This window comes from Vigna angularis, chromosome 1 (genome assembly GCF_016808095.1).
Source record: "Vigna angularis cultivar LongXiaoDou No.4 chromosome 1, ASM1680809v1, whole genome shotgun sequence".
NCBI classification, from domain to species: domain Eukaryota; kingdom Viridiplantae; phylum Streptophyta; class Magnoliopsida; order Fabales; family Fabaceae; genus Vigna; species Vigna angularis.
In genome coordinates, this window is record NC_068970.1 from 60,500,148 (window position 1) to 60,525,099 (window position 24,952).

Here is a 24,952-nt window from a genome sequence, read left to right on the forward strand (position 1 = left end):
TGTTGTACAGGATTAATTAAATTACATAAGCTTACCTTACTTTTCTGTTTTGTCATGTTGCAATGATCATCCTTTGGATGTGAGCAAAAGGGGACGAGTGTTTGTTAGAAGAGACTTTGGAAGAAGTGAACGTTAAAGCTGAACCATAAGACCGTTCAGTCGTTAGAATTAGTTTTATTTTGTATAACCGTTTGGTGTAAGCATAGTTTTGGAATCGTTCGGTTTAGTATTTCGTTTTGTAAAACTTAAATTCTGTAGTATTTTTGTAAGGTCGTTCGACCATGAACATATCCCTTTTCTCTCAAAACTGAACTGTAATATTATTAATTGTGAGTATTCTATAATATGGTTTTAGGTTATATTTTTGGAATCTTACATGTGTTTTTCTTTAAATTGATCACGAACTCCTGATGTTATATTAGTGGGTTAAAAATTTGGTTTCAAACCGTTTTGAGGGTTTCGATTTTCAAAAAATTCATTCATCGATAACCCAACACTCACTGTACTTACTGGGCATACGTTTTTTCTTTTTCTTTAGATGCTATATTACTAGTAATATATAATATGATATGATAACTAATTATTAATATTTCGTGCTTACATTTTATGTCATGGTTAATTTAGTCTACTGTTTACTTTTCTACGTAAATAATAATCGCGATGACTTACTTCTAGAAAAAAGAAAATCACCAACATATAAAAGCGAAGGAAAGTGATAAAGAATGACAAAAGGCATTTTGCAATTTATTTGATATTAATGTTTCGGGTACTCATTTTCAAAGATTTAGAGTCAATTCATAGTTTGGGTAAAACAAAATTAATATTAGTTTTCTTCATTAAAGGAAAGTTGTTGGAATAAGGATGTCTTATTCAAACAATATCTCACTATTTTCAAAAGTTTGTGTTTAATTTTTAAAATTATTGTGTTGACATGATAATAATTGAGTTATATGTTATATATTTATTTTGATGGTAAGATGTAAGTATAATAAATAAGTATGAATTAAGTTATATGATGATAAGCTTTAATAAGAAATGGATGTACATGAGATCATATGTATAGTATTGCTTCTGTTTTGTTTTGGTGTGTTCAATATTGAAATTCATTAATGAAATTACGTACACATTTTGTCTATGTTGATAGTTTAAATTATGTACATCGAGGTATTAGGAAGAAACTACATCAAGGTTCATAAATTAGATGTTATTGAACACGTGTAATGAACTACTAAACTGTATTAAATAACAATGTTGTTTTATTGACAAAATAAATTAGTGATGATGATGTACTTCCTTTGATATTGAAGTAAGATATGAATGTATTTATATTGTTAGTCTTGACATATGAAAACAGTGATTTTATGAATTATTCAATGATAGTGTGGAGATGTTTTAATATATGTATACATGTTTGTGACTTATAATGAACTAAAATTAAGTTAGCTTTGTTCTTGTGTGCTATTTTGTACATGGTGACAATTGTGATATTTGAGATGAGAACAAATAAAATCACAAGTGTTGAAGAACATTCAAGAAATGTATAAATGAGAGAAAAATGAAACTTAATTTTTTAAAAAATATATTATCTTATTCTTGTTGTAAACTCAAATTGTTTTGGGTATTATATAAACTATAAATGTCTTTTGTATTTTAAAGTAGATTAAAAATAAAAGCATACTTTGAAAAAGTTTATAACCACGTCAAAAATAATTATTATTCACTTCAGTAATTTCATCTCTCTAAATATGTAATTTTCTCTTCAAAGTTTTCAATTAACATCATTTCCTCAAATAATTACATCATTTTAGGAAGCAATGAAAAAAAAAATCAAGATAGATTGATCAAAATCTTAACAAAATAAGATATTCTTCATCCTACATAAATTCACTGATGAAATTTTCAGTTTCAGTGATAACTTAATCATATAAATCAATATATTAGGTGGTGAAAAATTAAAAAATATTATATCATGTTTTACAAAGTAGATAAAAAATTGATTGTCCTACCAAAGGAGTTGAGGTGATTCTTAATATTGTTTCTAATAGATAAAATGTTAGTTTTAGTAGGATATAGTTAATAATTTTTTTAGTAACACACGTGTACAAAAATATCTTGACGTCATATGAAATATATTTGAGAATTTTATAGTATTGAATTACGAGTCAAATGTAATACAGTGTTTTTGAAATAAATAATGTAAATGATTATGAATTATTTTATGTGAGAAATTGTGATAATATATACTAACCATGACACGTACTTATGAATTAATGTTTGAATTTATTCATGTTTTATTTGTTATGATATTGTTATAATTGTATGTAGTACAAAAATAAGTGATATAAGATAGAAAAAATACCTTCAGTCAATCTAAAATGATTTTTTTCATGTGTGATTCATGCACTTTTTTATTCTTAAACAATGAATGTGTTATGTGTTTTGAGAGATATATTTAATTTGGTTTGGTATAAAAAAAATGAGGATATTATTTCAATTAATCTTTAAATTAATCAATTTTACATGACTCATGTGCATGATATGAATTCCTAGACATTATTTCAGCCCTAAAACTTGTCGATAAAATGATTAAGTACCACTAAACAAAAAATTATCCTCACTTAAATAATTATTCACAGTTTAAAGATACTATCCAATTGTATAATATTGTTATGTTTAAAAAAAAATTATAATTATCTATGAAAAATATAGACTTGTGTTTACAAGATGGACAGTATAAAATTAATTATATATTACTAGGAGAAGTAGTTAATGAGAAGTAAACTGACAAGATAAATCATAATTTAAAAATCTCAATCCAATTATATTTTATTCCAAAAGATAATCAAAGTGAAAAATTGATTAAGATCTAAAAACTAAAATATGAAAAATTTTATGTGAAAGATGACAGAGGTGAGTGAAAAGCTGGGAAGTTGTGTGAATTATTTTCCAAAATAAAGAGGTCCCACATTCTTCAATTTACGAAGAACAACACTGTTTTTAGCATGTGACCTTCTCTGCAACTTCACCGTAGTAAAACAATAATATTTATCTTTAAGTATAATTTTTATTTGTGGAGTAATTTTTGTTATGGAAAGAAATTGTAAAATGGAAGAAAATAGGGATTAAACTATGCTCTTTTGACATTTTGATATTTGAAAGTGTTTTTGAGACACAAAACGAAGGAATATTCGTCTCCTTGTTGGTTTGGACCATACAAATACAATACACTTCTGCTCTGCGGTGCTGTTCCAATGGAGGTGGGCCCCATCTCTACTCTCTCTAGTCTGTGTCTCCACGTGATATGCCTTTACCTTCATTTTCTTTTACTGTGTCTTGTATCGTATTCTGGCAGCATGCTCTCTTTTCTTCCCACAATTCCTTTTTTCTTTTTCAAAATCTTTTATTTTTTCATTTAAATTAAATAATAAAAATTAATATTCGTTTAACATTAACCACCTAATTTTTTTTGGAAGTTAAAATTAAAAAAATATCCATGTTGTCCCAAACCAACCTTTGTTTCTCCATCACTGTCCTTTTGTTCTGTCAGATTGGTCGGCCAACAAACGGTTAAAAATAATCGAAAATTCAAATACTGTGCTCATGTTTTCACATCTCAACTCAACTGTTACTGCTTTAATTTTTATTACTTTTCCTCACACCAGATGACATTAATCACTCAGTTCTTATTTTTTTTTTATTTTCTAACAATATTAAAAAAAATAATGATATCAAGTTTCTCTTATTGTTTTGTTCTATCATCTATTTTGAAATTTATTCTTTTTACTCTTATCTTAAATTAAAAATGTACACATAAATAATATCTATCTTCAAGTCATAGATAAGACAACAAGTCTTTTAAATGTTATGATATTTTAACATTAAAAAAATATTTATGACATTACATATGATACGAGGTGGAAACAAGAAGATATTTTATGTGTGCACATTTTCTTCAAAATGCTTTTTCCACTTATATTTATACTTATTTAATAGAATTTTTTTAATCATTCCATGTATTTTATATATTTTAATCAGTCAAAATTTATATGGTTTGTGCTAATCTAGTAACAGACTTTATGAAAGCGAAATAAAACTTTATACTTAACGAGTTTCGCATAAATCTGAAGTCAAAAGAAACAAGAAATAACGTGTCGCAAAAGTAACACTATGCAAACCTTAAAAAGTTCAATAAAGAGGTTTTCATGCAGTTTTTATCTTGTTTATCATCAAACATTTAAAAAAAAATCCAGACAGTTAAACGAGTATTTCGTGTCTTTTTTTTATATAAATAAATATTTAGACAAAAAACACTACAAACACAATACATTTAATTATTTTTAAAGAAAAGAAACTTAATTTTATACAAAGGAAAGAGTAGAAGTGATTTTATTTATAATTTGTATTTGCATATTTATTTTGTGTGTGTTGAAAGGTACATGTTTTACTAGCTTATATTTTTTTTATGCATGATTTGAATAGAACATAACTAGACAATGATAAGAAATTTGCGAACAAAAGGACACTTGTAGGTGGTGGTTAAACTCACTTAATATAAAATTACATATTGATCAAATTATATATTAATATTTCGGAATCGTGTACGTAGAAGAAACAGATAGATTTGAATTGTATTACAACGGAGAATTAACAAAATAAAAAACAAGTGGTTTTTATAGGAGAGACAACGCAAAGATGTTCCTGCAAAGAAACTATTAAACTATGATAACAGTGCAAATATTTTCAACTTTGTCATACTGGCTAAACTCCACATACCCACCCTAATTTAAGAAGAGTTAAGAAAGATTAAAAGGATTGGAAAGAAAGATGAATTTGGTAGGGTGTGAAGTGTTTGGCATGTAATGTAATATTGCAATAATCACTTGTCCCCCTAATATATACATGTCTCTCACGGTATTTATGTGTATTTAATACGTGTGTAATTGAAACAAGACGTGTCGTGTTGTAATTAGTTTAAGCGAGAAATTCTATTCTATACATGTATGAATCGTGGCTGGCATGAGTTCAGGAATTCTTTTTTTCAACTCAGCGATAACAAGAACATCAACATGTCTTTTTGTACACTTGTAATCTTCCATTCATTTCCTGCTTCCAACATCAGAAAAATGAACAAGTCTGTGTGGTTTATTACTATCTCCTCGGATGTATTTACATGTGTCGCTCACAAAGTCTGGTTCTGTTCGTGTGTGGTCCGGGGCTGTGGCGAAGGGAAGAAATTAATATTTGAAGATCGCGCACGTATCTATTTGTTGTGAAATAATTTGAGAAATAAAATAATAATAGTAAAGTATATTAAATATATTTGTGTGAGATGGTTAAAAATGGAAAATCGTTGCGTATTAAAAAAGGAAATACAATAGTTGAACTGTGTGCTGGTGACGAGTATACAGAATTGTATGTGTGGATATTCTTCGTAGACTTTGTTGAACTTGAACAAGTTTTATTGGGCTTTTGACTAGAGAGTTTCTGGACTAAATGAAATGAGGTAAAATTAGTAAAAGGAAGAAATTTTAGAAAAGCAAGAGAGAATTTAAAAGGGATATTCTATTAATGGGAGTTTCCTAGTTTGAATGAGAAAATGAAATGAATAAATATTATATTATAATAAAAAAAGAATATAGGAGATGAGTAAAATGAAGGTGGGAGATTTGGATATGGTGAGATGAAAGAAGGAAGTTGAGTGGTTAACGCAAAATGGATAAAAAGAAAAATGGTAGATGGAAAGAGGGTTTGGATTGCGATATGAAAATGCATAAATGCAATGGCCATTAAGATGGATGGGATAAGAGAAAGATGAGAAAGACCCAAATGGGGGCGACAACTGCTGTTCAGTCTTCACAGTTGTGTGGTGCCCTACCGTCCTGCCGCATCAAACTTCTTATCACAATTCTAAAAATAAATAATAATAATAATAATAATAATAATAATAATAATAAAACAGCTAATACCACTGCCAATTTATTAAATGGCTAAAAAAAGAAAAGAAAAACAAAAGAAAAGGGAAACTATGGTTAAGTTGCGCGGGTGGTGTTAAATGCACCCTCGTTGCAAATGCATATCGCTGCCCGTTCACAGCAAGACAACGCCATTTCCCAATAAAAACAGTGCAACTTTCCCGCCACCGTCAAGACAAACGGCGTTACATGCCTCGTCCAATAACTCATCCGCGTCTGTTAACGCCGCTAGAACATACGTCTTTCACTGTCCCAGGAGCCGTCAAGGAGATCGCGCTGCCTTGCCAGGGAAAACAATCCCACCTGGTGTAGCCGGTTCCCAACGGGGCTCAACCGGTAAAAGCCGGTTGCTTATAGTGGTTAAGAATTGACCGCGGTTTAAATGATTGCACGCTGTTTTGACCACTCTGGTTAAGTCTCCCCTTCCGACACTGGTTCTGGTGCTGCAATGCGAGCCATTTATCAACTCAGAGACAACAAATAAAATATAAAATAAAATATAAAAAGAGAGACAGAAGGAGATAGAGAGAGAAACAAAGAAAGAGAGAGAGATTGGTTGAAAGGGTGCTCCGAAGGTAGAGAGAGATACACAGAGAGAGAAAAAAAGTTTCTGTGAATTCGTGTTTCTTCTTCGTGTGCGTTAATTTGCTCGCACGGTTTGAGGATTTTTTGCTTAGATTCTGCAACAGTGAAGAGAAGCGGAGGCTCCGATCTTGCCATGTGGTGTGCGAGAGATCTGTGAGGAGCTTCAACGGAAAAAAAATGGCGTCGTCGGAGGTATCGATCAAGGGAAATTCGGTGAACGGTAAAGCAGAGAACAGTTCCGGTGGCTTCAACGGCTGCAACGATGTTAGGAACGCTGGAGGAGAGCTTCAGAATGCTTCTTCCTCATCATCCGCCAGAGGTAACGTGGTTTTTTCCGCGAAACCATTACTTCGTGCCTTGTGTCGTGTTTGGCTTTACGATGACATGTTTTTGGTTTCAGACGCGGAAACAGCGCTTTACAGGGAGCTATGGCACGCGTGCGCGGGTCCGCTGGTGACGGTGCCTAGAGAAGGAGAGCGCGTGTTCTACTTTCCTCAAGGACATATTGAGCAGGTGAGTGTTCTTCCACTGGTTCGGTGAGAGGTAGTTCAGATGCGGCGCTACTCGGCGGAGTTCCGCTTCTGGCGCTGTCTCTCGCAAGCGGACTTGGTTTCTACAGTGAAATTTGGTGTACTTGTGTTTTCTATATTTGGTTTTGAACACGAGTGTTTGTTTTTATGGCGCACACGCACATTAGGTGGAAGCGTCGACAAATCAGGTAGCGGAACAGCATATGCCGGTTTACGATCTACCACCGAAGATCCTTTGTCGGGTCATCAACGTCATGCTCAAGGTAGCAATGGTTAATTTTTCGGCTTTAGAACTGAGTTGGTGGATGAAGTTATAAATAACATGGTACTTATTTCTTTTTTGGCGAAATTTTTCAGGCGGAGCCAGACACAGACGAGGTGTTTGCCCAAGTAACCTTACTTCCTGAGCCAAATGTAAGTTAATTAATTTATTTTTAGTTTCTGGGTATGGAGTAATTCCGCAACGCCGTCGTCCTTATGTTTCTTTGTGGATCTGGATGATAGCAAGACGAGAATGCGGTGGAGAAGGAGGGTCCTCCGGCACCGCCTCCCCGGTTTCACGTCCATTCGTTTTGTAAGACACTTACGGCTTCTGATACGAGTACGCACGGTGGATTTTCGGTGTTGAGACGACATGCTGATGAATGCCTTCCCCCGCTGGTTGGTTTACTATTTTTTTTACCATTTTACCCTTCCACGTGCTTTGTTTGTTTTGTGTGCTGAAGTTGGGGGTGTCTTCCCCTGTTTCGTGTTTGTTGGCAGGACATGTCAAAGCAGCCACCTACCCAGGAGTTGGTGGCCAAGGATCTGCACGGGAACGAGTGGCGATTCAGGCATATTTTTCGGGGTGATTATTAATTATTAACTACAGATCTTGTTTTTTAACTTCGTGTTCTTACGTTTTTTGTGTTTTTCCTATTATAATGAGTGGATTTAATTTCAGGTCAACCGCGTAGACACTTGCTGCAAAGTGGTTGGAGTGTTTTTGTCAGCTCCAAGAGGCTGGTTGCTGGGGATGCGTTTATATTTTTAAGGTTTGTTAATTAATGAATAGGGTTTTAGATTCAGTTGGTTTAGTTTGCTTTCTCGGCAGACGGACTAATTTGGGAACTTTCAGGGGTGAGAATGGGGAACTTCGAGTTGGTGTTAGGCGTGCAATGAGGCAGCAGGGTAACGTTCCCTCCTCGGTTATCTCGAGCCACAGTATGCATCTTGGTGTTCTTGCAACTGCTTGGCATGCCATATTGACTGGAACCATGTTTACCGTGTATTACAAACCTAGGTTTGTACCTTGGTGTTCCTTGGACAACCGCATGGACATGAATGAATTTGAGTATTTTCTTTTCATTGTTTCCGTACGCAGCATTTACAGTAATGTCCAATTTATTTACAGGACTAGTCCAGCCGAATTTATAGTTCCGTATGATCAATACATGGAGTCACTAAAAAACAATTACACCATCGGGATGCGCTTCAAAATGAGGTTTGAAGGTGAAGAGGCTCCCGAGCAAAGGTATGAATGTGTAGCTTTTTTGTTTTCCTGATTAAGATGTAATTGTCTATGTAACTTATCAGTGCTGTATTATTATTGAACATATAATTGTAACGAAAGAAATTACTAGACTTGAAATGACTACTTTGTAGGTTTACCGGTACCATTGTGGGAATAGAAGATGCTGATCAAAAAAGGTGGCCTAACTCCAAATGGAGAAGCCTTAAGGTTGCATTCCGGCTGTCAATTTTCACTATGTTATCTCTCTGTTGAATTTGACATGTTATAATGGAGTTTCCTTTATGTGATGTTTTTCCAGGTGAGGTGGGATGAAACTTCTAACGTACCTCGTCCTGAGAGAGTTTCCCAATGGAAAATAGAGCCCGCTCTCGCTCCTCCTGCTCTTAACCCTTTACCAATGCCCAGGCCTAAAAGGCCTCGATCTAATGTGGTTCCATCATCCCCTGATTCCTCTGTTCTTACCCGTGAAGGTACAGACAAGTTACTTTTGATATTTGATATATACAAGATTTTAATCTTTGCTATACATTTGAGTTTGCAAAACCTGATATTTGTTGGTGATTAACAGCATCATCTAAAGTGAGTGTGGACCCTTTGCCAGCAAGTGGATTCCAAAGGGTCTTGCAAGGTCAAGAATTATCGACCTTGAGAGTAAATTTTGCCGAAAGCAATGAATCTGATACGGCAGAGAAGTCTGCATGGTCATCTGCTGCAGACGATGAAAAGATTGATGTTGTTTCCACCTCTAGAAGGTATGGATCAGAGAGCTGGATGTCAATGGGAAGGCACGAACCAACTTATCCAGATCTGCTTTCTGGCTTTGGGGTTCATGGAGATCAGGCTTCCCATCCATCGTTGGTTGATCAAAATGGTCCTGTAGCTAACCTTAGTAGAAAACATTTTTTCGACCGCGAAGGCAAACATAATGTTCTTAGTCCTTGGCCTGTAGTGCCATCTAGTCTATCACTCAATCTATTGGACTCTAATACAAAAGTCTCTGCTCAAGGTGGTGATCAAGTTCGAGGGAATTTGAGATTTAGCAGTGCATTTGGTGACTATACTGTGCTTCATGGACACAAAGTTGATCATTCGCACGGAAACTTTTTGATGCCACCACCACTGTCAACTCAATATGAGAGCCCTCGTTCTAGAGAACTGTTACCCAAACCAATATCAGGAAAACCTTCTGAGGTATCAAAACCGAAGGACAGTGACTGTAAGCTATTTGGCATCTCACTTCTTAGTAGCCCCATTGCTCTGGACCCTTCTGTATTACAAAGAAATGTTGCAATCGAGCCAGTTGGTCACATGCATACCACACATCAACAGCGCACATATGAAAATGACCCAAAGTCTGAGAATTCAAGGGGATCGAAACCGGCTGATGGTGTGCTGATTGACGACCATGAAAAGCCTGCACAAACTTCTCAGCCACAGCTGAAAGATGTTCAACCCAAATCTAATGGTGGTTCTGCTAGAAGTTGCACTAAAGTACGTCCCCCTTTCTAATTTCTGATTTTAACTTGTAAGCATCAACAAATTTTTCAGGAAAAGTTTAATGCTTTTTTTATTTTAGGTTCACAAGAAAGGGATTGCACTTGGTAGGTCGGTGGACCTCACAAAATTCAGTGCATATGATGAATTAATTGCTGAATTGGATGAGCTATTTGAATTCGGAGGTGAATTAACCTCTCCCCAAAAAGATTGGCTTATTGTCTACACTGATAATGAGGGCGATATGATGCTTGTTGGTGATGATCCTTGGCAGTAAGAATCTCTGATTGCACTCCTTAGGTTTATTCTATACTGGTGTATTTTTTTTTTCTTGAAAATGACGCGTGATGTTGCATAATTCTATTTAATTCAGGGAATTTGTTGCTATGGTACGAAAAATTTATATCTATCCCAAAGAGGAGATTCAGAAAATGAGCCCGGGTACCTTAAGTTCAAGGAACGAAGAGAATCAATCGGCTAGTGAAGGTGCGGACGCTCAACAAGAAAATAAATGTCAGCTGAATCATTCAGCTTCAGAGGCCTGATAATTCGTATAGATTTTGATTTCCATAGCTTCCAGGTAACTTCATAATTTATTGTGTTCCCCATGTATGAATTTTGAATCCAGTTTACTAGGATAATCTGATGGTATAAAATGTGTTGTCTTGATACAGATTCCGAACTGGAGTGAGTGGAAAGTAGTAGGTGACTGTCATAAAGCCATCCCCAGTTGGAGAATATGACCTGAAGAAGAAAATTCTAATTCTGGACCTGACTGTTTTATAAAGTGACTGTTTGTGTTTGGAAACAGAATATGGATGGCATGAAGGAGTATCCATCCAATTTTGGACCTCGTCGTTGAAGTAGTAGTATTAGTATATATGCCTTCCCTGTTAGAAACTCCTAATATAGTAGTATGTAATTTCCTACCCTGTACATAGTTTTACTCTTTGCTTCCTTAGAACCCGAACTCATTAATGTAATTAAGTTCATATACAAGGGCGGTGATCTGATTTTAAATATGATTGTCTCTTATTTTAGTGGGGTAGTTTGTGCCAGTATTGTGAACTCGTGGAAATGACTGGATATTTAAATATTGATTGATATGCTTTTGGGGATGTATAATTTAATTTTGCCTCAAAGTCTTGGTCTGTTTTTGTGCTTGGTGTTTTGGCGAGTGCGGCCATTACCGTCATATCACGGGCGGTGTGGATTGAAGTCGAAGTCATGTCAGGAGAGAAGAAAGTGGACACTTAGGTCTGGAAATCTTTGATGGGGGATTTGAAAATTCTTTAGTGAAATGTATTTGTGGTTATTTGTGACGGCACTGCTACTTGTGCTGTGGTCCTATCTGGGATATGTGGAACGTGGTTACGTGATAAAACTTCATTCCTTGAAAGCACCATCGTTCAATATCCAATAATAATTTTTCAAAATTATAAAATTGGTTGTACTTTTCTGAACAAGAAACATACTCTGTATGCCCACGTTGTGGACCTCATTATTTTCCGTGGTTCTGTCCTTTATGTCTCATAAACATTGGCCCAGGGAATTCATTATTTATCTACACTAAAAGTAGCCTACAGTGGGGACTGTGTTTGGCCAAACCTTTACTCTTTGCTTAGATGCATGAGACCCCATTAATCGGGGCCTCTTTAGAAGCAAGCATTCAATTTTCAGTTTTGTCTAGTAAAAGTTCTTTTTTCCCCCTTAATTTTCATCTTTATCTCCTTTTCATTTTTTTATTGTCCAGCATTATTAATTGAAGATGAAAAAAAGAGAGAAAACATTGCATTAAAGTTTCTGTCCCTAATAATTGTACAAGGAAGAAAATGAAATCGTAGAAACAATCTTGACACCAACATGCATTTTCAGAATGTCCCTACACCTAGTGAAGACCATCATCAGATTTCGTTTCAACTTCAACAATCAAAAAGGTCCCAAATTTAGCAGTGCTTTTAATTAGTAAATAAAATTTCTCCTAGTTCAATTGAGCAAAAAGTTAGACGAGTCTGTAAAGTACACTTGAATTTTGAGCATCAAAAAAACACTAGGATTGCTAGATTGACCATTTGGAAAGGTAGTGCCTGTAGCTTCTTTCTTGCCACTAGATCATGCCATGGTAGCCAGCCGAATCTAATAGAACTGCTTTGATTTGCTCTGGATGAACATCTTGACCTTCGCTACATATCTGATTGAGAGAAGAAAAAAATTAGACCTCAGAATAATAATAATAATAAAAAAAAAACTCATCAATTCATAATAGCCATGGTTTTTTATTCCTAGATATCATCTCAATACAACTTTCAACCTTAATTATAAAGCAAGGAATGTTCCTGGGAAGACATAAAATAAAATATGAAGAATTTGTGCATCTTGTTTGTTGAATTTTATAAGAATATTCTATAAAGCATGATTTATGATAACAGTATAAAAAAAGTTTGATATGAATAGTGAGTGCATTTGAAATGATGCACATGGTTTGATTTTATAATGAGGATTAAAGAATAGAAAAAGGTTGACCTGAGCTCGGAGAATATCCATGGAAAATCCATTGAAATAGGTGATGACAGCTTGGTGGATGTCTATGCCAAGGTTGTCGAGAGCCCTCATGGTACACAGCAAGAGACCAGGTTTCCTCTCACAACACATCTGAATCTTTACACCTCCTTCACTCAACCCAACATCAACCTATATTTCCCGCCAAAACTTTTCTATTACTTTTCATCAACTCAATCATGTCAAATGCTAATTATTTTCCCTATCTATTTATTAAGGAATAAACTTTGACTTTTAATATGTTAAATGGTTTTACTCATTAACAACTGAAAAGAAATTCTTAAAAAAACTTCGCTTTTATGAATTTGGCTTAAGAGTAACATTACTAAATTCAACTTTCTCCGTTCCTAATTAAAAACTGATACTTTAGTAAAGATGAATCTTTGCAGACCTTTTTTAATGTATAATACTTCAAAATATATTAATACTAATATTTTAAAACATATTAAAAAAATCAATCTATCAAAATAGACATATTTTGAAGACACGAATAATCAACAAAGAACAATAAACAAGGTTCTTACTTTTCTGAAAATGAACTCTACCTTGAATTTCCATTTTAAAACTCATATATATATATATATATATATATATATATATATATATATATATATATATATATATATATATATATATATATATATATATATATATATATATATATATATATATATATATAAAGTTTGGGAAATTTCCAACTTCGTAAGTATTGGGATGAATTTAAACTCTTAAAACATACATATACTCTATCGTTTTCTCTAGTTTAGTTTTTAGATTAAAGAATATAAAAGGAAATGAGAAAGATACTCCTTTTCATGCAATCATGCAATCATGCACTTCCAAGAACAAGAAAGAGCTAACCTTCTCTTTTTTTTTTTCTTGTCGTGACATATATGATATTCATACCCAAATATAGGAACAGAAATTAAGAAAGGCATGTGAGTTGAAGCATATATATGGGAAAAAAGAAGAAGTTCCAGAATAGGGCAAGCAATACATTACCCTCACAGGTTGGCCATTAGGGCTTGGCAATGAGCTGAGAGAAAGTTCTTCTTGCATACTTGTTGGTAATTTGGGCGTCAAGGGATGAAGAAAGCTTGAAGTCAATGAAGAACCAGCTGGTGTTGTTGACTCCAATTCATTGTGAAGGTCACCAATCCTTTGCAGAAGTTCCTTCAAATACTCTACTGCATCCCCCAGTATTGATGCTCTGTCCATCTTAGTTTTAAACCAAAATTATCAAATAGTTCAACAAATCCATGCATATCATATCCACCATAGAGAGCTATGGAACCATGATAAATGTTGATTAGCTTCTTCTATAAACACTACCTTGCACAATCACTTGTTATGTATTTGTTGATTTATTAGTGGATATTATGAATCATGTATAGCCTATAACATGATTGAGTAACCCTAGTTCCTAAGAAAAAAGTATCAATGAAGTGGTGCTTAATCATTCCATATCATCATGAAACTTACATGTTTTTTTTCTTATTTTCTGTGTGTTTTTAACTAGTGCTGTGCTACAATGTTTGGAATTGAAGTTTCTGCATATGGTGTCTATCTTTAATTAGACAAGATTGTATTGAAGTAAAAGTCTGACATGAAAAACAAAACCGAACGTAATTGGATAAATGCAGCAAGTTTGGTGCTAAAGAAAATTAAGTCTTACTTTGCTGATATTGGGAACAACTGATCTCAGCATGTAGAGTCTGTCATTGAGCTTCTTTCTTCGGCGGCGTTCGGCCATCAAATTCTTCGCAGGTATCCCTGTCTTCTTCTTGCCCTTTTGATCCACGCCGCCAGTGACGGTGCTATTCGCATTCGAGCTGTTTCCGCCGTTCCTTCCACTCTCTTCCATCTCACCACTCTCATCAGAATCAAGATTCAACCCGGACCCTTCATCACCTTCTCCATTATTACAAGTCTTCCTCTTGCTACTATCGCTATTCCCTTTACTCTTGCCTTTGCAGTTATCTTCCATGCTTTTCCTCAGTGCTGCTCGCTTCTGAAAAAGTGTTGGTTGCACACCTGATGGAGGGAACGATTCAAGGGGTTTCAGTACGTTGGACGTGCTCAGAAGCAAGGCCTTTCTTGAACCCTCCACATGATCAGAGTCAACGATATTCTTGAATCCGGGAAATCCAACACCGTCTTGTTGGGGAGGCATTGCACATAGGGTTGCTAAATTTGGAAGGGCGAACTGGTTATTATCATTTGAGCTGGAGAAGACACCACCATGATGAACCTTGTTCAAAGCATGAGGATCAAGAAACCCCACATCGGAACCCGCGCGAAAGGCGTGATCCAACGGGTAAAAGAAGGGTTTGGGGGTGAAGAAGTTGTGCCCTTGAGATAGGTCAAGGCTGGTGGAAGAAGAGAAAGTGTGTAATGGTTGGTGTTGATGGAGTAACATGTTATGAGCGAAGTTGGTGGAGAAAGCCGTGTCTGTAACATGTGAGTGAATCTGGGTGGTGCTGTTGGGCACGTGCCATTCTTCATGGATGTCGGAGATGGGTTTGTAGAAGCAGCTTAGCTCGTTGGCGTTTGGGTTTGACCATGAAGCACAGTTTTGTTCTTCTGTCTCTTGCATCCAACCAGACATCATTTGATGTTGTTTTCTTTTGTTTTTGACAAATGATGGCTTGTGTTTTGCTTGGATGGGCGTAGAAGAATTGAAGAAGAGAACTTTGCAGAAGGAAAAGGGCATCAATATCGGTGTACGTGTATCGTCTCTCTTCTTAAATAAACACAATATATAAAAAACATCATCTTTGTTTAGTATTTAACAGAAAGCAATCCGAGGAAGAAGACTAAAATTGCAGAAACATTCCAGTGTACGTAACTTTTCAAATTGAAAATTTGTTAATATAATTTAAAAACTGTGGTTTGTTTGTTTTATATATATTATTGTGAGTACAGGGAATATTGTAGAAAAGAGAGGGAAATGGAATATATGGGTGAAAGTAATGTATGTAGAGTATGAACATTCATATGTGTCTTGTGAAGTCTTTAATTCAACCCTATCCTTTATCTATTATATCCTTATCTACTATAAGGTATAACCACTTCAATGTCATTCAATTCTTTTTCTTCATTCAAAATTTATTCAACACGAATAAATCAACTACTTCTGTTTATAGTCTTTAAGGTTAATTTACTGCCAATTCCTTTATGTAGTTGTTTAAGAATTATTGCTTTTCTTAACACATTAAAGTAACCATTTTAGTTTCTTCTTCTTAAAAAGGTTCATGTTCTAAAAAAAAATTGTTACGTCATCGTAAAAGGTTGTTTCTTAAAGTGAGTTTCTATCCGATTAAGTTAAAAGAATAAAAATGTATATTTTTGAAGTTTCTTTATTATTAAGAGTGATATAGAATACATAACAATTTTTAACGAAAAATAATATGTTAATACAGATTTTTTTAATAATATTTTGATTTAATATTATACATGTCATATTTTTTTTATTAAATATAGAATATATCAGCACAATAACAAATAAATAATAAATCAGTGAAAAAAATATATGTTAATATAAATTTATTTAATAACATTTTAATATAATATACATATCATTTTTTATTAAATATGTTAGCACAATATAACAAATAAATAATAAATAAGGAAAAGAATAACACTTGTTTAAAAAAGTTACAAAAAAAATCTATGTGAAAATATATTCTTTTCATTTTTAATATTATAAGAAACTGAAATGGTTTTTGTTTTTATATCCTAGATTTTTCTCAAAATAAAATAACTTAAATATATTTGTAGGTGCAATGAAATGAATGAATTCTGAATTTAATGTAAAGAACTATTTTTTGTTTTTGTTTTTTGATAGAATGAATGTAAAGTTTATTAGAATTGTAGTGAAGTATTTGATATTATTTGAGTATGGTTGGAAAGTGAAAGTATTAGGAGGCAACATGCATGTGTGATTGAGGGAGAGAATTGAATGCAATGAATAGAAAAATGAAATGAAAAGATATTTGAAAAGGTATAGAAAGCAAAGAGGGACAAGAATCTTAAATAAGTTTGAGTGAGTGAAGGTATGGAAAAGGAAGATACTCCTTACTTTATTGTTTCTCTACTAACCTCGTGAGTATGGGACATGCCTCTTAATTTCCCTTTCCCTTTCTCTTCTGGGGTATGCCACCCCTAATTGTGGGACCTTCTTTCTTATTACAATATTTATAACCAATTTTTTTATTTTATTTTCTACACTCTTAAATTAATTCTTCATATTTTAGTTCAGACTAAACCATCAATTTTGTTTGTTCAAATTCTAACAGCTAATCAAATTTGTCATTTATAAATACTTTTTCAAACTCTGCATCATCAATTAATTTACTCATTCAAATTATATAATGTATACTCCAAAGGTATTGAAATAGACAAGACATGTTTAAAAATATGAATTACCAATTATTTTTATTTTCCTAGTTAGGTATACAAATCTAGACTTTTTTTGAAGGGAGATATACGAAACAAATAAAACGTAAACGTCAACATGCTCATATAAAAAAATATAATATTATATTCAACTTAAAATCTTAAAATTTATAGATATTTGGTTTATCTTACTCATTTTTACATTAATAAAACAATTCGACTTTTTTTTTTTAAAAGTAGTTAGGAGAAATAACACAATCAAACATTTGTAATAAATGATAATTTATTTTATTATTGCAATTTAAGACTAAATTGATTAATAATTTAAATTTTTTTAACCATCGCGTCATTTTATTTATTTTAAGATCCACTTTAATTACCAGTATAATTACTGAAATAAATTTGTTAATAAAAATAAATTTATTGATGAATTTTATTAACATATTTTAATATTTTAATTACTTACCAACAAAATTTGTATTTGGTAAATTTTATTGATTATTGATATTTTTTTTAAATATGTTGGTAATAATTTTTTTTTAAATTGATTGATAGATTCATCAATAATATAAAATTTTTATTGTCAACAAATTTTTTTTTTATAAATCTATCCGTAAAATGGTTACTAAATTATTAATGATTTTCTTCTAAGAAATTATTGACAAATTTTTTATTCATTAATAATATTTATTAACAAATATTTTATCATTAATAATTTGTTAATAAATTTGATTTATTGATAAACTTTGTTTGATGATAATTTTCTATTTTCTTGTAGTGTGTCTATGTATGATTCTCGGAAAATGATTCGTATACTACCAAAATCATAAATTCATAGTTCACATGAAATACAAGTACATTAACAATAAAAAAAGATCTCTTTTCAATTTAATTAGCTTTTAATTTTTTAAATTGATTTAATAGCTTCGAACCCACTTTCTAAAGAAGTTTCTAGCATTCATGTTACACAATGTAACGATGATGGAAGACATATTTTTTATGCACATTGATAAATTGATATCTTACAAAAATTTACTCACACTTTGTATTCATTATTTTATCATTCAATCTTTTTTTTATATATAAATACAAAAAAGTTTACTTTTCAATTGTTATAATATTTTTAAAAGTGAGTTGTTAAAGTAGTGCATTGGTGTCAAAGAAAAGATTTTCCATTTTTTATATTTCAAGGAAAATAAAATAAAATTTGTAAAAAGAAATGGACGAAGTAAGACCTCCTAAGGTAGGAGTCCTACCCGTAATAAAGAGAAAAATGGGTGATCTAGCTTAAGATTGGACACATACATTATTAGTATTGGACACATATATTAGTATTAGGCCTTTTCTTTCTACACCTCCATAGTTTTAATGTGCATCTAATGAGGTGGTTAAAAGACCAAATTATTCTCCACATCCCTTTTTGTATGCTATGTTCTGCATGAATTCAACATAAAATGTTATGAATCATAAAATTTCGAAAATATTTTTAAATTGTATAATTATAAAAATATTTTTTTTGAAAAAAAGGTTTTTGAATTATGTAATTCGAAAAATATTTTGATGCATAATATTTTATGGAAAAAAAAATTCAAATATATCAACACATGTAGAAAGACATAATTCTCAAATTAACATTTTAAAAATCACCTGAATGAAGGAAAGCTTCAAAAAAATATTATAAATGAAATTGTTTATTAATATCAACCATTACTAACTACTAATAAAATCAAACAAATTTCTCAAAAATAAAAAAACCGGAAAGTAATAAAATGTTTTAGGGAATGTAAACATACTTTCATGTCCTAAATCATATTAAATAAGAAAATTTTGGAATTAAAGTTTTGATTTTAATTACGACACTTGTATGTTTGCTCAATTAATTTAAATAATGAAGCCAAATTAATTTCAAAGAAATACCCATATTTCACTTCATTTACTCTATAAACTTGTTCTTTTCATTCTCATTCTCATTCCCAGGGTTTATGCTTTCTTCAATTTCTTCACCCAGCGTTTCGTGCCAAGCCCAGTCATCAATTGGTAAGATTACGCCCTTCTCCTTCGTTCAAGTTACAGTCTTTTTCCTTCAAATTAATCTTTTCTTGCTTCTCATTCCTGCTGCTACTGCTATTCGTGTTTTCTTCTTCTTCTTGCTTCTTCTGTCTGTTTTTCTTTTGTTTTTTTTTTTTAAAATTAATTCCCTTTTCTGCAAAATAAAGGGTAACTGTGATATTTGAGAAGTTGATCACACTTGTAAGTGAGGTTTTCCACTATGGGTGCGCGTTTTCTTTGGGATTCTTGTTGTTGTAGAAAATTGTGGAGAAATACGGTTGTTGTTGTGATTGCAATTGCAGTCCAAAAGCCTTGACGTTGTGGCGGAAATCGCATTCACAATGACGATCACAGGCCATTGTGCTGTAATAATGATGTAATACACCATGGCAAATTTAGCACCAATAATGCTTCCAAAAACTATGCCTATACACTGCCACCTGGCTTGACAAGCGGTGGTTATTTGCTGTTGATATGTGTAATGATTGATACATGTCAAATGTTGACCCCATTTGGACTGTTAGAGCAAAATACATAATATATACTTTTGGTTAGGTTAATCCCTTTGTCCAATGGAATCAGTTTCCCATATTTTAGATAATACATTCTTCTTTCTGGTCAAACAAAACTGGGAAGAGCCTGTGGTTCATTGTGCGTGTCCGTTACAATTTATCCTACAGTGCATGACATTTTGTACAATTCAATTATTTTGGTTCACTTTTCTTTCTTGCCTTTGATTGTAACTGACATGGGGTTGGATTCTACCAATTTTATTTTGAGATGCTGTAGTGAGTTCTGCACTTATAAAAAAAGTGATGAATATTATTCCAGTTGGTGAAACGCATAGAACAGCGAATACGATGTGTGCCAATTTTGTCATTCTAAAAATGTATGCCAGATTGCAAGCAATGGAGTGAAAAAATTGCAAATTCCTCATTTCAAGATGTGCTCTACCGGTTCTGCCATATTGCCAGATTGTAAGCAATAGAGTGAACAAATTGCATATTCCTCAGTTTAACATGTGCTGTGCCGATTCTGCCATATTAATTAGCTTTGGTTACCCACACAATTAAGAACTTAACAACTACTAAGCTTGAAATATTAATAACTTGTTCATGCTATCCTGCTACACTACGTGAATTCACAGGCTGCAATGCCATAATGATTGGCGCTGTCCAACTGCCTTTTTGTAGTTATGAATTATGTTCTCGTTCCAACCTTTTATTTCTATTTCCTGCAGTTTCAATCTGAGATATTCCTATCTTCATGTAATCTGTGTTGTGATCAGTATATAAAGACACAAATGAGCAGTGGTGGAAGAGCTGGTAAACCCAAAGAGGAGGAACAAGATGGCATGTCCGTCCACTCTCCTTGCAAACCTCCCCCTTCCTCTGCTTCCTCTCTACCCAAGGTCTCTGTCCCTCTGTCTCTCTTTGAAATTTGAATTTGGTTTGGAATTGACATCTGGTTATGGTGACAGGAGCAATCACAGGTTGAATTGGAGCTGAGATTGTTGGAAGCTCTTGAGATTTACCCTCCAATGAGGCTACAAGGTAGTACACATGCATGTGTGCATACATGCACATGCACACATAATTCTTTGAGGATTGTGGATGATTTTGATATAAAAATTTTGGTATTGATTAGTGAAAAGGAAAAATAATGTTTTGCTTTTCCAAAATGAAATGTGGGTGCAAAATTATGTGTAATTAAATGAGTTTAATGACTATGGACTGTCAGTATAAATGTTTTACACTGTCAGCCAACCAATCATAAATCATTGTTGGTATGGCTTTTAAGGTAGTTATTGTAAAAGTCAACAAACTTACCATACATGGTGGTTTGTCAATTGAATGTTAGTATAAATATGCTTTACATTATCAGTACATAGCCTATTTTCTCTAATTAAATATGAAAGTGAATGTAAAATACAATTTGTTGTTTTGAACTGAAAAAATACCAATGCATAATTAGTAATGTTGTCTGACTAGAAAGAAAACAATTGAAGTTGCAACGTTAGTAGATGTTTGATATCTACACTTTCGTGTCCCCAATAGAAGTTGGTACTTTACAGTTTGTGGAATATAGTACCAACTGCCCAATCATGGAATTTGGCATTATGTCACTTCCTAGTAAGTGGGATTTTAGTTAGAATTGTTTTTTCCTTTGGGGAGAGGGTTATTTTCTCTATTTGAGCCCTTATAAATGATTCCTAAAATTGATTAAGATATATTTTGGTACATATAGTTTTTACAAGAACTGCCGAAGTTGCAATTTATTACACAATTTTCAGTTTATCTAAGTAATAGATTAATGAGATCAAGGGTAATGGCCTTATTTTCTATTACTCCTTTTATAAGTTATTTTTTATTCAGTAAAAATCTATAGCACGTGACGTTATTTTAAACAATAAAAAGTTATTTCAGTTATATTACAACTTCAAACTGTCTTTTCTGTGCTGTTCCAGGATAAGATACTTATGTATTTGTTTTTAATTATAGAATGCATATATTTGGAGTGCTTGACAGTTGATTTACAATATATTTTTATATACATGAAATCCTTTTTAATAATACTGATACTAGTTTTAAATTAAATAATGAGTGATTTCTGTATCTTGAGCATGATTCCTTTACTAAGACATTTATTATCTGGAAAGGGGATCGCAAAGAAAAGATGTTTTGTGTTAATAGAATTCAGGCCAAGTATACTGCATTAAGCTCCGTGGTGGTACTGTTTACTTTGACATTTCGTAATTGAGAAAATGTAAAATTTTGTCCGTTTCTGCAGTAAGTGATATCTGGTTAGATTTGAACACTATATAACAAGTAATATGGTTAAAAATAAATTGTTTTCTAGCATTGATTGAGAAACTTTTGTCAAGTATTTGCACTAACCTTTCGAGTAAACAGTAAGCATTTGTAGCGATAACTGAATTGCACTTTCTTGAGTTTCATTTATGAATCCATTATATGTAATTGTTGCTTGTTTAGCTGTTATTTGATACTTTGCATTTCTTATTTTTATCAAGGTTTATGCTAAGGTGGGTCTTGGATGCGCTCTTTATCCTTATATATTTTTCCCTTGTTAAATAGTTAAGTCTAGTTGGATCAAGATTCATCAAATTTAATGCTTACAATTCATGTTGCTTTCACGAAGGAATACATCGCCACTTTGTCCTTTATGGTCTGATGGAATTTTTAAAGAGGAAGTTTGACAGACACTTTTCTGCCGAGGAGGTTCTTCAATTGTTGGATCGATTCTACAACATAGAAATGCTGGTATGTTATCATTAAGTTGTGGTTCTTCCCATTCATCTTGCTACCCCTCAAATAAGACGTGGGTTTGTGGTATGGATTTTGAGAGCTCATAAAATATAGTGGTTTATCTTTTTTCCTCAGAAAACAGATGATGATGAGATTGATTTGCTTACTCACGAAGAAGAATTTTCCTTGCCTCAGAGTTACTTTGTGAAGGAAGAACCCTGAACAACAACTTTTGGAGTATACACATTTTTTTCTTCAACCATTGTTCATCTTTAGATATGTACAGCTGGTTATCTATTCCTTTCCCTTCTTCCCGTTTTGGGATATTATGTTCACGTTGACCCCGTTAAGTGGAGGTTCTTATCGCGTGTCTGTTAAGTTCCACCGGTAGTTCTGGGAACTCTGATCCAGTTGGATACCTTCTGTCATAATGTATTTAGCTAGCTAGACTGATTTGGATATAATGCACTTAGACTCGAGAACATTAGATCGATGATAGACCCACCATGCAACCTCAATCTGTTTTTTTTTTTTAAATCCTACTGCTAAATCATACCAATTTAGTGGGAGGAATTTTCACTACCCGAGCAGCAATGAGTGAGATAAGGAAAATGTAGTAGAAAGTATACAAGTTAATTGATTGAATAAATAGATAGAAAAGTACTGTTGTAGGAAATTCCTACCTATAAAATGAAATGATTTAACTGAATTGATGCTGTGATGCTGTTAAGATGGTTTGGTTGAATAGAGGAAATATGGTCTGATATGGGGGTGTAAACCCAATGGTTATAGATAGTGTACTGATGGCTACTTTTTGTGAGGATGGGAAGTGCAGCCAAGTTGTTGGAAGACCTGAGAAATGGGGAAATGGAGCCTGATGTAGTTTGTTAGAGCTGGAGATAAACCCAAAAGGTCTTTTTCCTGTAAGGAGATGATGCATTGTTTTTACCAAAATCATTTTTTTTTAATTACTTTCTTTGCCCTTTCACTCTCTCCATTTGGTTCATCATCCTTTGGCCACCCAGAGTGGTTCTAATCAATTGTTTCTTAAGAATAAAGGACGATTCTTTATCTTTCTGTCTCACCACCATCAAATATTATGTACCATAAATCTAAATGAAAATATATATATATATATATATATATATATATATATATATATATATATATATATATATATATATATATATATATATAATTATGAGTTGCTTTGAGTTTTTTAAAGTTCTTTCATTGAAACAAATATGAGCATAAAGTACTTAACAATAGTGTGATGGTAGGGATAAAAAATCACATATTCCAATATAAGAAGCAATTCATGAGTTGCTTCCATTGAAAATTCTCCAATACCACCTTTGATGCTAGACTTGTTCCTCTGACCACAACTCAGCATTTAGAATTGCTTCTACCAGTTTAAGTACTTTCCCCTTCTCTACCGTACCATATTTTTAGACTATTCTTTTTTGGGTAAACTCTAGCTTAACACAGTTAACCATTCTCTTGTCTTCCTTTTACTCAAAGACACTCGTCTCATTGAGAATGAGATACAACACATACATTAAACGAAAAATAAATAGAACTCGCATCTAAATTAGGGAGGGTTTGAATTGAATTCAAATTTGAACTATTTTGAGCTGGATTTACTATGTACAATATTCCTTAGCGACATTTTGAAACTGTCGGAATTCTTCCTTTCGGGATATTGAAAATTTGCAAATACTTAGTTTTCCTTCAGTGTGTTGGTGTAAGTAACTGATCATAAAAAACAACTTCTAGAATGGATGGTTATAAAAATTGGCTTGGCAAACTATAACTTGGGGGGCCATACTTGGTTCTAATTGTTTATTAAATTTATTCATTATGTAGTGAATTCGACTATGTAATTATTAAAGTAGTGCTAAATCAGATTAATTTTTCTAGTCAAACCATTGATTAGCAATGTTTTAATCTAAATTATTTGCCACTTGCACAAGTTCCAATGAAAATCACTTGTGGATAATGTTATTATTGTGCTATTATGGTTGTGTTTATTGTCATTTATTACGGTATGATCTATTAGAAGTGTTTCGATAAAATTTAGGATTTCAAATAGTGGGATAGAAGCAAACCAAATATTAGTTTTACGAAAAATGTAAAAAAAATTCAGACCAAGGGCTTCATCTTGAACCATGAAGATCCCAACATTGTTAAAGGAAATCATTGGTAATTTAAATTTAATATCCTTAAACTCCATAGTATGATGGACTTGTCTCAATAATTTTCTTCTTTTTTATGATGAAGGAGTTTATGTATACACAATTTTAAGTTTCATGACTCAGGAACAAAAAATATATATAAATGCATTATCTTAACAAGTGTTATTTTTTATGAAAATTTGTTAGTATTTTATCGTTATAAATATGTAAAAGCTCAAATGTTAATTTCAGTTTAACGCAACAAAATTACTCAAACTATTAAATAGAAACATTTTTAGTTAATAGAATTAGGTCTTTAAATAAATTAACAATTAAATATTGCAAATAGTAATCTTTTACAAAAAAAATATTATTGTTCGGTTGATATTAGAGACTTTAAATGTTCCATTTC

The 24,952-nt window shown here is 32.7% G+C and overlaps 3 protein-coding genes across 5 annotated transcripts; 2 read left to right on the plus strand and 1 right to left on the minus strand.

Annotated features, from left to right (window-relative positions):
* Positions 1-6,084: 6,084 nt before the first annotated feature.
* LOC108344583 (auxin response factor 2B) lies at positions 6,085-11,219 on the plus strand. The gene is made up of 15 exons (XM_017583016.2): positions 6,085-6,876; positions 6,958-7,070; positions 7,255-7,350; positions 7,445-7,501; positions 7,592-7,747; positions 7,850-7,934; positions 8,031-8,121; positions 8,205-8,369; positions 8,481-8,600; positions 8,732-8,807; positions 8,899-9,070; positions 9,169-10,091; positions 10,177-10,367; positions 10,468-10,674; positions 10,769-11,219. The coding sequence occupies exons 1-14, from the start codon at positions 6,735-6,737 to the stop codon at positions 10,637-10,639; spliced, it is 2,559 nt and encodes an 852-aa protein (XP_017438505.1). The 5' UTR covers positions 6,085-6,734; the 3' UTR covers positions 10,640-10,674; positions 10,769-11,219.
* A 650-nt stretch (positions 11,220-11,869) lies between these two features.
* On the minus strand, positions 11,870-15,577 carry LOC108344591 (transcription factor ICE1-like). Its single transcript, XM_017583024.2, has 4 exons — positions 14,329-15,577; positions 13,656-13,871; positions 12,618-12,785; positions 11,870-12,285 (listed from the first exon to the last, which is right to left on the minus strand). The coding sequence occupies exons 1-4, from the start codon at positions 15,364-15,366 to the stop codon at positions 12,202-12,204; spliced, it is 1,506 nt and encodes a 501-aa protein (XP_017438513.2). The 5' UTR covers positions 15,367-15,577; the 3' UTR covers positions 11,870-12,201.
* A 3,380-nt stretch (positions 15,578-18,957) lies between these two features.
* On the plus strand, positions 18,958-22,903 carry LOC108333649 (uncharacterized). Of its 3 annotated transcripts, XM_052871638.1 has the most exons (6): positions 19,036-19,088; positions 19,932-20,077; positions 20,389-20,511; positions 20,581-20,653; positions 22,260-22,381; positions 22,502-22,903. In XM_052871638.1, exons 3-6 carry the CDS (start codon positions 20,404-20,406, stop codon positions 22,586-22,588), a joined length of 390 nt encoding a protein of 129 aa, XP_052727598.1. In that variant the 5' UTR covers positions 19,036-19,088; positions 19,932-20,077; positions 20,389-20,403; the 3' UTR covers positions 22,589-22,903. The 3 variants fall into 3 exon arrangements, with proteins under 3 accessions (XP_017424615.1, XP_017424622.1, XP_052727598.1); XM_017569126.2 differs by lacking the exon at positions 19,932-20,077 and having other exon boundaries at positions 18,958-19,088; positions 20,341-20,511; XM_017569133.2 differs by lacking the exon at positions 19,932-20,077 and having other exon boundaries at positions 18,969-19,088.
* The last annotated feature ends 2,049 nt before the right edge of the window (positions 22,904-24,952 follow it).